Source organism: Sander lucioperca, chromosome 17 (assembly GCF_008315115.2).
Source record: "Sander lucioperca isolate FBNREF2018 chromosome 17, SLUC_FBN_1.2, whole genome shotgun sequence".
Lineage (NCBI taxonomy): Eukaryota > Metazoa > Chordata > Actinopteri > Perciformes > Percidae > Sander > Sander lucioperca.
The window spans coordinates 2,026,884-2,043,558 of record NC_050189.1 but is presented as its reverse complement, the minus strand read 5'-3'; the positions used below and the strand labels follow the sequence as shown (position 1 = coordinate 2,043,558).

The following is a 16,675-nucleotide window of genomic DNA, read 5'->3' as shown; positions in this document are numbered from 1 at the left end:
TCCCATCACCTCCTGTTTTGGCATGCCGCCCTTTGCCGACCACCCTCTCTCTGCTTTCCCTCCACATGCATAGCTTGGCTGGTGGGTGTAAAAATAGCTGGGTTAGGGGGGTGTTGGTCAATGGTCAGAGAGTTGGAATTAGCATTGAGTAAGAGCGCACTGTGCTGGCAGTAGTGGTGCAACAGGGACAGGAGCGCTGCCGAGGCCAAAGGGAAGTGAGGTTTGTCTGGGACTGATGGGGTCGCCCCCCATGGATGGTAAAGGTTTTTAGGGGGAGGAGAGCGGGAGTAGATTATCAGAGTGATTAAATGCACTCACTTAGAGTCCTTTACGTTCTGATGGGATAGACTTGTAAACCTTGCAGCATGGGCAACGCGGCCATGTGTAAGGTGTGTGGCTCGGACAAGGGCCTGAGGACTGCCGGGAGCCTGTCTAACCTGGACCAGAATGCTTTGCCAGACTTCTACTGTGTGGAGCATTTTCCTGTGCAGCCTCCAATGATGCTGGTAAGAGCCCATACTGGCAGGGCAGTAGACAACTAGGACACCCCTGAAGTGTTCTTTTCCGTTTAGTTTAGTTTTGTTCAGATAAAAAAGGTTGTGAGTAACTTTTTTAAAGCAGAAACTTTAAGGCAGTGTCAGCTTTCTCTTTTAAATCCTCAGTTATTTTCATTTCAGTCACAATCTTGATGACAGGACTGTTCTCTGTGTCCGTCACTGACAAGCTGCTCAACTTGCATGTAGCTGATACATGGTTTCAGTTTTCACTGAAAGCATGGGTCAACTGCTTCTGGACTTATTGTTCTGACTTCAGAATCAATTCTAAATGGCTTCTTGCAATAGGCATTACCAGGTATAGATACACGATTCAGGTGTTTAGGGTTTGAGGAGCTTGTGTGTGTAAGTGTAAGTGTGTGTGGGGTGGGGTGGGGTGTAGTCACCTCTCCTCACCCTTTAAAGGCCAGTGTGACATTTTTGCTCCTAAAGTATCCCTACACAGCAGCATGTGGACTCTTGCGGCTAATTTGAAAAGCAAGGTAATGACTTTAGCGGCATGCCGCTGCGGACAATACAAGGCTCATTTAGTTTGGTGCTGAGTCTTAATTTACGGCTTTTTCCAGAGTTACAAAAATGTGTCAGTGGGGCGACAGTATGTTGTTTGTTTCTAAACAGTGTTTCCTGAATTAGGTGACATGTTTGTGACAGTTTTTGACCTGTCTTAATGCCTTGTTTTAAGATACTGTTTTTTTTTTTTCAAACAGAAAATGCTAAATGCAATGCTGTATCTGTAAGAGAAGTATCTCAAACTATTTGGCAGTAGTCTAATTAAAAAGAAAAATAGTGTTTCAAATGTTCACGTAAAGAGGGACCGTTTTTGCTGCTAATGTATGAGTTCAAAGTGTAGGTTTTGAGCAACAGTTTGGATTTATTGTATTTTCAAATAGTGCCAAGATGACCATGGCACATCATACACAAATACATGCACACAAGGTCATCTCAAATTGTTTACCTGGTTTCATAAGTAATCAAATGTCTGACAGGTGGTCAAACTGGTGGCTTTGCGTGTTTTAAGTCATTTAACTCTTTCTTAAATGCCCACCATTTTTGTCTAAAGCAAATAAAAGCTTATTATATTGGTTTGATACAACTTGCAGTGACTCAAACATAACATAGTAATTCAGTTATGAGTAGAGACTAATTTGCAAGTTGTTATTGCTGGTGCATTCAAGTGCTTTTGGTGCCCAAAACGCACCTAGTGAACAGTAGTCTTTTAATGTGCACAACTAATTCTCATGATCCTTTTGATGGCTCCTCTGGCGTTTTATTACCTCAGCCAACGAGGTCATGTTTTTAGCTTGATTTGTCTTTTTGTTGTTGCTAATTATTTTTCACTTTTGATTAACTTTGTGAGATAGGGCATTTGCTGCAATCGCGTGGTGTTGGAACAATTGGAAAAAGGAGTTCCTTATTGGGAAAATTCACACTCCTAATGGTTAGATAGGCATGCCTTGGCGGAAACACCGGTCCTTTTAATGAGTACTCCCGGGACACGTACACCCATTTCATGGATGAAAGTCTTGTGTTTTCCCCTTAACTTCTTCCCGGACACGAACTCTGCTCCCCTGCGTAAAAGTCCAGTGTTTTGGGAACCACACATTCACCCCGACCTCCTCCATACACAGATTTTCGTGGTCTTATACAGCGGCAGTCACCGTGGGGCTGACAGTAATAAATACGTGGAATATGAATATGAATTACAGTACATTACTTTTCGTAGCGATATGTACAAATGGTCCACCAAAAGATTTGAGTGTCCCAAGCCCCTACTACATGCTAATTTCATACAGTATGAACTGCATACTAATCATAATCATTATAGAATACTGATTTTTATCAACCTACTCTGCCATTTTATACTAACAGGAAATAAAACAACATGTTCGATGTGAATCCAGCTGCAACTTTGGAAATCTACTGCCAATTAAACTTTTCCTAAGATTTAATACTTGTTGTCCAAAAGTTCTTTGGAGCAGTTTGACTAACACCTACAGCAAATTATTTCAGCATTTAGCAGCTAAAGAGGCAGACATTTTTTGCGGGACTTGGTGGCCATCAAACCAGAGCTAAAAGGAAAGTAAATAATTGACTAATATTCATCATGTGGACATAGATATGACTCCAAATAAATGTTATAGTTGCTCTGTAACTGCTGGACGTGTTAATATTCAAACGTCAAAAATGTGTGTTAAATTCCATGTATTTATTACCATAAGCCCCACATTGTCGTTTGCTGTAAGGCAGCGCCAAAATCCACGTAGGTAGGAGGTCGGGGTGGTGGAGTGGTCCCAAAACCCAGGTTTCTCACCCAGGGGACTGGTGTTTGTGTCCTGGAAGTTATTTTAACCCAAACCACAAACTTTTTTCTAATCTTATCCAAGTTGTGTTAATGCCTAAACTTAACCGTCACGGCACAGCATTAAATACAACGTCATGTTTCAACGTATTCTCATGAACGGGTTCGTATGATATCGTATGAAATTTTATGCACACCAATTGGTATGATATCCTATGAAATTAGGCGACTGCCGGCTGGTCATGTGACGCCGGCTACAGAGCAGCGTGAATTGTCGGTCGTATCTGCGGCCGTTGCTAGTTGAGTTTAGCCGACAAAAGGTGACTTTTAGCCGTGTACAGGGCACCGCGAGATGACGGTCCTTTCAGGGGACGTGGCAGTTGAGTTTTGCCGACAAAAACTAAGCATCGTGTGGCGATAACTTTAAGTTTAGGAACCAAAACGACTAGTTACATTTAGAAAAAAGCTCTTGATTTGAATATAAACACTAATCCACCCATCTACCTCATCCTCCTCTCTACGTGGACCACAGTGGTTTCGTACAGCAGCAATCAATATGGTGCATACAGTAATAAATACGTTGAATACATACGAATAACAGGGCTTAACGTTTCGTAGCTATAGGTACGAATGGTTCATAAGATAACATATGAACCTGTTGACATTATTCATAGTTCATGAGCTACGTGCTAAACTACGTGTATGACCCTTTAACATATTTTTTTTTAAAAACCTCATAAAAAGTACCAGTTGTTTGTTTTTTTCCCATTTACATTTACTCAAACTGTCAAAATGTATATGTACCTAAAAAAGTTGTAGTGTATACTGTATATAACCTGATGTAACTCAGTGACAGTCACAGGAGGGTCCAGATGGCTGTAATTGGCCTGTGTTTAGGAGGAGGAGGAGGCAGTGATCCTGGCAGCAAGTTCCAACTGAGCTATTATCATCTGATAGGATGAAAGAGAGAGAATGAGAGGAGAAACACTGAGCAAAAAGTCAATTAAACAGCAAAGCAGTGAAAAAACAGAGCTAAGCTCTAAGAACTGACCTAGCCAAGGCAAATTCCTTGCCAAAGCAAATTCCTTGTAAGCTTTTATTGTACTTACCTGGCAATAAAATCCTTTTCTGATTCTGATTCTGAGCTTCATTACAACAGTGAGACTGTCTCTCTGAGTGGACGTATGCATGACATATTGACTCTTTGCCATGGTTTTGGTTGAGTAAAGGGCAGTTTAATAGTAATGCATTTTGTTTTTTGTGGGTGTGATGAGAGCAAACTATGAACACACTAAATATAACTCTAAAACAAGCTGACAGATAGAAGTGTGACATATCTTTTCCTCTTCTTTCTTATAGCTAATGTTAATGTGTTAGCAAACCGCTGCACGTTTAGACATCCAGCAGACACAGAGCAACTTTATCATTTATTGAGGGTTGTGCTGCGTCACATCAGGTCAATGTGTATCCATGATTCTGTTAAACGATCCAGTTAATTCATTCATTACCAGTTAATATATCTTATGCACCCAAACTCTGCATACCCTAGTCCACACAACATTCAGGGATGGGAGAAAAACCTGCTCTGGTTTATTGGCATTTCTTTAATCCAATCACAATCGTCTTGAGGCGGCGCTAAGCGCACGGCGGAGCCACGGTGCCTCTGCTAAATAGCCTTGGGAAGGAACTTGTTTTGGTGGAACGTGTACGTTCAAAAGTTGTTTTAGTTGTGCAACAGAAAACTCAGATTGGACAGATAGTCTAGCTAGTTGTCTGGATTTACCCTGCAGAGATCTGAGGAGCAGTTAACCATAGTACTCAGAAATCCACCGGAGTTTAAAATTCCAACACAAAGAAAGAGGAAGGTGACAGACATCCGGCCCAAAATTAGGGGCATCCGGCAGAATTTTCAAATCGGAAATTATCAGTAACGGAGAGGAGAACATTTAAATATTGACTGCAAAAATGTGATTGGCTGATGGGGATTGTGGCTAAATGTGGTTGGTTTAACTAAAAGCCCCTATCAGCTGATAAGGGGAAGCAGGAGGAGAGGGAGAGTGAGTTGAGTGAGTGAGTAACATAAGATAGTCTTCTGGCTGAAGTTATGCTAAGCTTCATTAGTTAGTGCAGACGGTACAGAATTCTCAAACTAGTGAGTGTGACCAGAGACCCAACTCAGAGTAACTTCCTGCCTCTGTGTCCCGTGGGTTTGGCCACTGCCACACCTCTTTAGGAGACTAGCGGCATGTCCTGAGTGTATTGATTCTAATGAGAGAAGTGAACATGAACACAGATTATGGCCTATTCTTTCGCCCCATAGTCACCATAGTAAATATTGGACCCATTTTTCACAAGCCACATATCTCCAAATCTCCAGGTTTTCCTCCTCTTCCCTTTGGAAGGAACAACGGGAAGATAATGTAAGACCTACATTGGATAAATTCTCCAGATTGTGCCCACATGCTGTCCACACCTCACTGAGATGTGATCTCGATGCGAGCCAGGCCACCTCAACATTCGGTCTGGCTGATTGGATCCCAATGGCTAGCAACATCTAATCTCAGAGCATACAGATTGGACAGTTAATGTGTCCAGGCATGATCACATGAGCTATTATCACTCAACATAATGTAATGTATGTATGTGTAAGAGTAGTGTGCACAGTATGTGTGTTTTTTGCACTCAGTATGGCTCGCATGTGAATGACACACTGATGCCATGGCGTGTGGCTCTGTTAGTAGACAGTTCTAAAGGAAGCAATGCCCTTCATGTGCTTACTTTGCTAGCTCTGTTGTCATGGTTACCCCCAGAGAGGGCAGTGCTTGTCTCCGTGGTAACTGGGAGGGGCTAGGATGCTCCCAGCCTGGGCACTGGTCTCTCACAGTATGTGTGTAGGGGTGTGAGGGATTGGTTTGCATTATTGATAAAGCTCCTCGTGCACAGTGACTTTGTAAATGAATGTTTGATGTAATGTGATGGAGGAGGAGCTTTAGGACTGGGCTTTGTCATGCTTGGCAGGTTTGATTAAGTCATGAAGTAATGTCTAGACACAAGCTGAAACATAAGAAGCAACACATTGTTTTAGAATGGACACATATAAAAGATACATATGATGCAGTCAGTGATATTGGGGATATTTTGTTCAGACCTAACTCCATTCTAAAGTGTACCTGTTTAACTGTGGTGAAAGAAGAAGAAAACCTAAACTTGCTTTATTGACTTTTAATTTCTGTTCCTATTTATTGCACACTCACCCCAAACATGACCTTTATGGAACTGTAGGCCTTTTAAAACACTTCCCCATCAACGAGAGTGACAAACTGACAAGCTCCTTCTAACCAGGAGTTATGAAACATTTCTGTAGGAAGCTGGCTGCCACAATTCTCCCTTTCTCTCCAATGTTAAGTGTATTCCATTCAAAAGCCCACTTGTCTCAGAGTCCTGTTGGTCCATGTGTCACTATAGCAACCCGCCAGTTGCAGAATGATGATTAGTGCAAGGTCTTGCATAATGTGACTCGGCAGCTCTGGAGGGAATGGGAGGATATTATCAGACAGGCTTGACTGTGGTAATGCCTACTTGGTGCAGTGCTGCTAGAAAACAATGCTAACCCTGTGAGAACATTCATGAGACAGCTTGAACAAGTCTTTCCAGGCTTTGGGACGGTCCACGTATACACTGCTTTCTCGGGTGGTGGGAAAAGACCAATATGTCTGATGAGTGCTCAAGATTTTACAGAGCCAGAGAGGGGGGCGAAGGACACGGCTTTACTCTCACTTGATTCGTAGAAGGTCTTTGACCGTGTCGATTGGCCATATCTGTTGAAGTGCTTCCCCGCTTTGGCTATGGAAATACATTTTTCAAATGGGCTGGATTGCTTTGTACTGGGCTCACTGCAGAAATATTGACCAATTGTGTGGTCTCTCAACCTTTTAACATCTCTAGAAGTTATCCTCTTGCAATAGAGCCATTTGCTATAGCGGTGAGGAGGCATAGTGACATTTATGGAATTTGAGAATGTCTTCCAGAACATGAAATACTGTAGCACTAAAAAATCTGTTCTATTCGCTGCACTCTGAGGTCTTATTGAAACTAAATATCTGGATACAAAGGTAATTCAAAATCATCTATAATGTTCCTTATACAACCAGAGGGGAAAATAAGCCATGTGTACTACTTTCCACCCAATGGGTAATTTCGTTATACATTATAAAACACAGTATACAGTGTCTACGGTATAAAAATGGTCCCTGAGGTGAATTCGACCAACTTTATTTGGTAAATTAAACATCCCATATCCGTATTGCATTTAATATATGACTGAGTAGGCCTTAAATGCCCAAACATACATGGGTATTACTGGGCAGCTCAACTACGGTCCATCATGTTTTATTTTTCGTCTGAAAGCCCTCTAGCTGGGATGGATTTGGAATCTGTTCTGTTATTGTATTTGTATTCAGCAGATACCTGAGTATATACAGCCTTATATTGTATTATGATTAATGTTTGGTTTGACACTTGAATATTAACTCTTCCTGGTCACACTTCAGTCCTATTTGGGGTAATGTCAACTTTAAACCAAACAAAAGTGAATCAGGATTTTGGATATGGGCTGGAAGGTTAAGGAAAGTGCAAGATATGTACAGAGAAAGTGAAGTACTTATGTCCTTTGCAGAAATATAAACCAAATATGACATTGCAACAATTTTTTCTTTACTCTCGAATTTAGGAGCTTTATATCCTCATCTTAAAATCCTTCATTACATATAGCTGTCAGTACATCCGAGAACCGTGCTGACAGAGAGCAGTAAGTGTGTCTGTGCTAATTAGTTCGATAACATATACACATGGTATATCATGTTTCAAAACTGCTACTACTCCTGCTTTCTGTTCTAATGTAAATATTCAAGCGAACGGTGTGCAACCTCTGTCAGTAGAGTTAGCAAGCATAGGACATTTTTATGCTAAAGGTTAAGTTTCATCTTTGTATGACTTGTTTGCTTCTGGGTCTAAAGAATACCTGGACAACACCCAAAAACAAGTTCAGGTCGATTTTAATGTACACAGTGCCATGGTTAGCATTGCTAAGGCTCTGTCCTGATTGACCAGTCCTAAAGCTTTCACTGTTTTATGGTCTATTTTAAAATAAATGGGACCATCATTTACTAAATGAACATCAAGCTGCATTGAAGAAGACTTCAAATTAGCAATTGAGACCATGAACTCAATGAACATGTTTACTGAGGTAATAAATCAAGTGAGAAGGTCATTTTCTCATAGACTTCTATAGAAACTGACTTCTTTTTCGCCCCCTGCTTAAAATAAGATAGAATGCAGCTTTAAGGCACTTCGGCAATGGCTTTTCCGACCAAGAAGTTGCTGCTTAAGCATAACAGAGAGGCAGCAGATCTGGGACCAGCTGACCACCTGCCCCTTAATAGAATGTGCATAGTCTCGCAATGCCAGACCTATCTCCGAACACAGCGCTGTGGAAGAGGTTCTGGCAAGTCCACAAAACATTCCGGGATGGGAGAAAAACGAGGTCTGGTTGATTTTGATTTTTTTTTTTTAAACCAATCACAATCGTCTTGGGCGGTGCTAAGCTCCGGACGGAGCCATGGTGCCTCTGCAAAACACCCTCGGGAAGGAACTTGTTTTGGTGGACCATGTGTACGTTCAAAAGTAGTTTTAGTCGTGCAACAGAAAACTCAGATTGGACAGATAGTCTAGCTAGCTGTCTGGATTTACCCTGCAGAGATCTGAGGAGCAGTTAACCGTAGTCCTGTGGTGTGGGACATCCAGCCTAAAAAGAGGGAGATCCTGCAAAACCTCTGGTGACAATGGAACAATCCCGTAAATGAAATGAGTCGATATTGATTACAAATGTCATGAATGCATAAAATAATGAATAAATAAAATTAGCACAATGAAAATGCAACAGAGTGAAAGTAATGATTTTTTTTCTACAAATCTAGATCTACTGTATGTAAGTTATACTAAAAACTATGTGGCATTTAAACTACTATAACAGTAGTAACTACTATCATTTCCTCAAAAAAGTAACCTGAGTACATGTAACGGCATAAATGTTACTTCCTACCTCTGCCACCTATGTTAGATAAAGTGCCCTCAAGAGTACCCTTCCAGTGGAGAAAAGGTGATGCAGGGACCTCTAATGCCCTGTATGCAAGAAAACTTTCTGTGTGCTGTTTCCCTGCCGCATACTGTCGGTGTGTTTTAATATTTTTGGACTAATACATGGAAAAACATTAACATGGTCCTTCGAGGTGATGGTGGCGGTGTTACAGAAAGCTGTAGTAGTTTTGAGTGTGAGTGATGCAATGCAGTTCTCTGCAGCAGCCAGACAGCAGCAGACTGCAGGTCAGCCACAAACTCAGAGCAGGACTATTTGTAGACATCAGTGCTGCAGTGTCACTGCTCATTTCATACATCATGAGGGCTGATCTCTGCATTCTGTATGGAAACTGATGCTGTGGGTGACTGAGTGACAGACTGAGGAAGGAAAGGACACACCAAACGCAGACTCTAAAAACTGTCAACACTGAAAAGGCAAGCTAATGAACACATAATGAACAACAATGAACATTACGCAAACTGTGACCTTGACAGCCAATTGAGACCATTTCTCAGCTGAACAACAAACACAACATCCGCCGAAGTCCCCACCACCCTCCAGTGTGGTGCTACTCTATTTCTGAATCTGACCTCTGACCTCCCGTTGGAAGGAGTAACGCAGTGTGAATGCAGTAAAAATAAGCATCACACAGTGTTTTTCCACAGGAGGAGCAGAGAGCTGTATGTGAGCCAGGATTTAGCTTTAGTGAAGGCACCAAGAGAATGCTGAATCATGCTGCCTCCTTACAGTCCTGGTCTGTTTCCAACTGCAGCTCACTCAGCATCCAAAAACAAACAGGGTACATGTCCTTCCCAACACCGGACACACACATTATCGTGCACTATGGAAACTTTTTATGTCTAAATTTGGGTACACAGTTATTGTTAATAATGATTTATACTGCTTAATGCCAATTAAGACTTTATTCCTCCACCGACGAATTAAAACATGTTAATTGCATAACCAGCGTTAGCACGGTAGATAAATACGTATATAATATATGTATTTATAAAGTAAATACATACAGTATATTATATACGTATTTCTAGAGCTTAAGCTGACCTTGTATAATTAGCAATGGCTTGTACAGAAATAACAGACCTTAGAATACTGTGATTGACCAATTAGTCAGTATTCAAGTTTTGTATTCAACAAGTAATAAATATATAAAGATTCCCTCACTCTCCCCATACTGGGTTGTCTTTTTCCTTCCTCTAAGCTCTGGTCCTGAACCAGAGGCCTGGGTGCCTAAGGGTTCTGCGCAGTATCTTCGCTGTTCCTAGGACTGCGCTCTTCTGGACATAGATCTCAGATGTTGTTCCTGAATTGCTGGAGCCACTGTCCCAGTTTGGGGGTTACAGTTCCCCCACTTGAACCACTGTTGCCTTCACTTTCCACATCTTTTCTAGCTCCTCACTAAGCCCTTTGTATTTTTCTCAGCTTCTTGTGTTCCTTTTTCTTTATGTTGCTGTCACTTGGTATTGCTACATCTATCAAAACTGCCTTCTGCTGTTTGTTGACCACCACGATGTCCGGTTGGTTAAACATCTAAACATCTGAACCATTTCATCAGTCTGGATCTGGAAGTCCCACACGATCTTAGAGCTCTGTCATTCTCAGCCACCTTTGGACCTCTACTGTTTAATCTTCATACATATGCTTCCACTTGACTCTATCTTCTGCAAACATGAAATCAGTTATGATACACTGCCCTACATTCCACCATCTGTTCAACAACAGTACGAACACGTATGATTTTAGGAATATCTAAAATTGTAATGCCTTGTAATCTGTGTCTGGTTGTAGAACACGTCCATGCCTTTGTCATCAGCAAATCAAATCACTGTAAGACCCGGTTAAAGCTGATTCAAAATGCAGCTACCAGTGTCTTGACTAGGACCAAAAATACTTTGTTAACTGGTGTGATGAAAACTTCCTCGACCTCAATGTGTCAAGAACAAAGTAGCTTATCAAAAAAACAACGTACCTAAAGCATTCATGGTAAGGAGGTTGAGATTGTTGACACACAAATATTTGGGAACAGTGTCCCAAATTTGATTGCTAAGCGTCGTCAACAAGAGAGTTTACTTACTGTTTTATCATTGTTCTTAAGTTGAACTGAACTGTTTACTCATTGCTCGTGTGTAAATGATTATTTTGGTCTGTGGACTGTTGATGAACTGTCGATGAGCCCTTTGGGATAAATAAAGTAGTTTGGACAATCTGTTTTAGCAGGAGAGTTGAGATCTGCTCAAGGAAGCCTGCTACAGTGTGAACACCCTTAGTTTGACCATGCTACCATTTTTTTTATTTAGTTGTTTATTTCTCAGGGACCATGCACAATATATTTTTTGCACCTAGCTAAAAGCTAATTTACCATTGTATACCCAGGGCACAGGCTACCAGTGTTTGATGATGTGCAGGTTGATGAAGTAGAATAAATTATTTAAAATATTACGCTTTGAGAACATCAATATTACAATCAGAAAAAAACAAAAAAAAACACAATACTAATTTTCATTCAGGGAGTACACCATAATAACATGATTAAAAACAAACAATTCATTGGTACAATACTTTTCCTACTGACCAATGCTGGCCAACAAAAACATGGTATACTAGCTCAGTGACCGCAGCTCTGAGGATCCTTAAACCCCTTTTTCAAACTAAATTTAAAATGTTTAAAAGTTCTACACTCTCTGAAACTGAAAGAATTCCTCATCCCGTCTGCCCTAACTTACTGTAACTGGAACAGAGTTTTGACCAAACTTTGTAGACCGGAACTTAACCTAAAAGACCCCTCTAGTGGAACCTCCTGTTATTGAGCCAGTACTACAGCTTGTTGGTTGTGGTTCGAGATTGTGAGTTGAGTTTTTTATCCATTATTTGAGCAAGAATGTGACTCATTTTGCAGAAGAGGCTAAATTATGTGATTACCATTCATCATTGACAACCAATGACACAATGTAAATGTGGACAGTAGATCATTTCTGAAAATGTATTTCTCCTGTGTCTCTTTTAGTCGGACAGTAATACCAGTTTCCTGCGAGCAGCGAGAGCAGGGAACATCGACAAGGTTTTGGAATATCTGAAAGGGGGAGTGGACATCAGCACCTGCAATCAGGTAGGAGACATATCATACAACATCATTCACAACACCCACACACACACACACACACACACACACACACACACACACACACACACACACACAAACACACAGACTCACACACTACGGTGTCCCCATATAGACACAATATATTGCTGATATATGGTGTATTTTAAATGAAGTGTAGAAATATATTGTAGAAGACAATGTAAAACACAATTACACCTGCTGGGGGCTCCCCTACAAGCAATTTCATGATGCTACAATATAAAGTTATACAAAATACTAATAACACTGTTGGTTGGCTATATAAATCATTTTAAATAGTCATCCACCACCAACTTAAGGTCCAATCCAAATAATAATAAATACATCAATTGGTCCAACTGTAACATTAAAAAGTTTATTCTACTCAATAATGTTATCATAGCAGGACAAGCACAGGTGTAAATAATATCATTCATGATGCTTTTACAGGCTGCTAAAATGGAATGGAGCCATTGTTAATGCTATTTTTTATCCCTTTGATTTTCTTGCTATGACAAGTCAAAATGTCTGCCAGGAAAAAGATCTATAAAAACAGTTTACAAAAATGTAACGTGGATAAACTAGATCATTATTAGCAATTAAACAGCGTCACCTGCCAACTTCAATTCTGAAATTTTCTAGCGCATTTTGGTTGTGGCAGCAGGTATTTCCCTAAAGCTGAAGTTGAAATTAAAGGTGCACTGCATGGTTTCAGCACAATTTCATTTTTGTCTCAAATGGTAGTCATCTCTCCTTGATCCGCTAGCTGCCTGCCCCCTGAACACACTGTGAAAAACCCTGGCCTCGGGAGACAACACGGGTCGTAAACGTCAAACAAACACTAGGGCACAGGCTGTGCACCAAAATACAACAAACCACATTCCAGCCAATCACTGACAAGATGGTTGGGGGAGGGAGTGGGGGTTAGTGACAGTTAGTCAGTTAGTCATGACAGTTACGTAAACATGGGGGGAGGGGCAAGCTTGCTCTGTTTTGTTTGGTATTTACTTTGAACGTCAACAGAAGTGACGTCATGCTGGAACTCATAGGGCACCTTTAAGTGATTTTGGCCACTTATCACCTATAAAGTTGTTAAAGCTAATGTTAGCAAGCAGTTGCCTATTTGCACAGCCTGCAGACACAGAGCAACATTAGCATTCATTTGAGTCATGTTTGTGTCCATTGTCCAACATTCTTTCTCCTTTTAGCTCTGGTTTGGTCTCCACCAACTCCTGAGAAACATATCTGTCTCTTTAGCTGCTAAATGCTCCACTATGTTCACCAGCTAGTCTAATACTGTGTCTGTCTGCTGTTTGCTGCTAAGCAAGTAGTGGACAGTGGCTTTATCAGAGCTTTATAACTGAAAACAGCTGCCTGCTGCTGCAGGAAACAAGGTTGATGAGAGCGTTTGCAGGCCGATACACCAAAATAATGAGCTGAAAAACGTTAACATTCTCTGTAGAGCTGAGAGGAACTGTGCCGTTAATGATAACTCTGAGTTTGTCACTAGCGACACCTTTCACATCACATGTAATTTGATACATGTTTGCCTGGTATGTGAGTCCAATGATGTGAGTCCTGGACGTGCCTGGAACACCTCCCTAGGGAGGCGCCCAGGGGGCATCCTTACCAGATGCCCGAACCACCTCAACTGGCTCCTTTCGACGCGAAGGAGCAGCGGCTCTACTCCGAGCTCCTCACGGATGACTGAGCTTCTCACCCTATCTCTAAGGGAGACACCAGCCACCCTCCTGAGGAAACCCATTTCGGCCGCTTGTACCCTGGATCTCGTTCTTTCGGTCATGACCCAACCTTCATGACCATAGGTTAGGGTAAGAACGAAAACTGACCGGTAGATCAAGAGCTTTGCCTTCTGGCTCAGCTCTCTTTTCGTCACAACGGTGCGATAAATTGCATGTAATACCGCACCCGCTGCGCCGATTCTCCGACCAATCTCCCGCTCCATTGTTCCCTCACTCGCGAACAAGACTCCAAGGTACTTGAACTCCTTCACTTGGGGTAAGGACTCATTCCCTACCTGGAGAAGGCACTCCATCAGTTTCCTGCTGAGAACCATGGCCTCTGATTTAGAGGTGCTGATCCTCACCCCAGCCGCTTCACACTCGGCTGCGAACCGATCCAGTGAGTGCTGAAGGTCACAGGCCAATGATGCCATCAGGACCACATCATCTGCAAAAAGCAGCGATGAGATTCCCAGCCCACCGAACTCCAACCCCTCTCCACCCCGACTACGCCTCGATATCCTGTCCATAAATACTACAAACAGGATTGGTGACAAAGCGCAGCCCTGGCGGAGGCCAACTCTCACCTGAAATGATCTGGTCCGTTGTTCCACGACCAGGACGGAATCCGCATTGTTCCTCTTCAACCTGAGGTTCGACTATCGACCGAACCCTCCTTTCCAGCACCTTGGAGAAGACTTTACCAGGGAGGCTGAGAAGTGTGATACCCCTATAATTGGCACACACCCTCTGGTCCCCCTTTTTGAAAAGGGGAACCACCACCCCAGTCTGCCACTCCTTAGGCACCGTCCCAGACTTCCACGCAATGTTGAAGAGGCGTGTCAACCAAGACAACCCCTCCACACCCAGAGCTTTAAGCATTTCTGGACGGATCTCATCAATCCCTGGGGCTTTGCCACTGTGGAGTTGTTTAACTACCTCAGCAACTTCCACCAGGGAAATTGACGACAATCCCCCATCATCCTCCAGCTCTGCCTCTACCATAGAGGGCGTATTAGTCGGATTTAGGAGTTCCTCAAAGTGCTCCTTCCACCGCCCTATTACCTCCTCAGTTGAGGTCAACAGCGTCCCATCCTTACTGTACACAGCTTGGATGGTTCCCCGCTTCCCCCTCCTGAGGTGGCGAACGGTTTTCCAGAAGCACCTTGGTGCCGACCGAAAGTCCTTCTCCATGTCTTCTCCGAACTTCTCCCACACCCGCTGCTTTGCCTCTTTCACGGCAGAGGCTGCAGCCCTTCGGGCCCTTCGGTACCTTGCCACTGCCTCCAGAGTCATCTGGGATAACATATCCCAGAAAGACTCCTTCTTCAGTCGGACGGCTTCCCTGACCACCGGTGTCCACCACGGTGTTCGTGGGTTACCGCCCCTTGAGGCACCTAAGACCACAGCTCCTCGCCGCAGCTTCAGCAATGGAAACTTTGAACATTGTCCACTCGGGTTCAATACCTCCACAGGGATGCACGAAAAGCTCCGCCGGAGGTGTTAGTTGAAAGTCTGTTGGACAGGGGCCTCCTCCAGACGTTCCCAATTTACCCGCACTACCCGTTTGAGCTTACCAGGTCTGTCCAGAGTCTTCCCCCACCCCCTGACCCAACTCACCACCAGATGGTGATCGGTTGACAGCTCTGCCCCTCTCTTCACCCAAGTGTCCAAAACATACGGCCTCAGATCAGATGAAACGATTATAAAATCGATCATTGACCTTTGGCCTAGGGTGCTCTGGTACCAAGTACACTTATGAGCATCCCTATGTTCGAACATGGTGTTCGTTATAGAAAATCCATGACTAGCACAGAAGTCCAACAACAAACAACCACTCTGGTTTAGATCAGGGAGGCCGTTCCTCCCAATCACGCCTCTCCATGTGTCTCCATCATTGCCCATGTGCGCATTGAAGTCCCCCAGCAGAACTATGGAGTCCCCCACTGGAGCCCCATACAGGACTCCACTCAAGGTCTCCAAGAAGGCCGAATACTCCGAACTCTTGTTTGGTGCATATGCACAAACAACAGTCAGAGTTTTCCCCCCCACAACCCGCAGGCGTAGGGAGGCGACCCTCTCGTCCACCGGGGTAAACTCCAACGTAGCGGCGCTCAGCCGGGGGCTTGTGAGTATCCCCACACCCACCCGGCGCCTCACACCCTGGGCAACTCCGGAGAAGAAAAGAGTCCAACCCCTATCCAGGAGTATGGTTCCAGAACCGAGACTGTGCGTAGAGGTAAGCCCCACCAGATCTAACCGGTAGCGCTCCACCTCCCGCACCAGTTCCGGCTCCTTCCCCCACAGAGAGGTGACATTCCACGTCCCCAGAGCCAGCGTCTGCTGCCCGGGTCTGGTCCGTCGAGGCCCCTGACCTTCACTGCCACCCATGTGGCAGCACACCCGAACCCAGCGGTTCCTCCCACAGGTGGTGGGCCCATGGGATGGAAAGATGGATGCCACGTAGCTGTGCCCGGCCGGGCTCCGTGGCAAACCCGGCCACCAGACGCTCGCTGACGAGGCCTCCATCTGGGCCTGGCTCCAGACGGGGGCTCCGGGCTTCCTCCGGGCAGGGTCACTCCATATCTTCCTCGGTCACTCATAGGGTTTTTGAACCATTCTTTGTCTGGCCCCTCACCTGAGACCACTTTGCCTTGGGAGACCCTACCAGGAGCACAAAGCTCCAGACAACACAGCCCTCAGGTTCATAGGGACACACAAACCTCTCCACCACGATAAGGTGATGGTTCCCGGAGAGGTGGCAAACAATCCACAGAATGTAATATTTTAAGTGCCAATATGGCTCAA

General features: G+C 43.6%; 1 protein-coding gene across 17 annotated transcripts in view; it reads left to right on the top strand.

The window, feature by feature from the left end:
- ank2b (ankyrin 2b, neuronal) overlaps positions 1 to 16,675 on the top strand; it is a 241,092-nt gene that overhangs the window by 139,817 nt on the left and 84,600 nt on the right. For 4 of the 17 annotated variants that reach the window (XM_035993711.1, XM_035993710.1, XM_035993713.1 and 1 more), the window contains exon 2: positions 12,012 to 12,113. In XM_035993711.1, the coding sequence (XP_035849604.1) occupies positions 12,012 to 12,113 (102 nt within the window). Of the gene's footprint in view, positions 1 to 265; positions 507 to 12,011; positions 12,114 to 16,675 lie in introns of those variants that run through there. The other 13 variants (XM_035993712.1, XM_031299795.2, XM_035993714.1 and 10 more) reach the window with 5 other exon arrangements.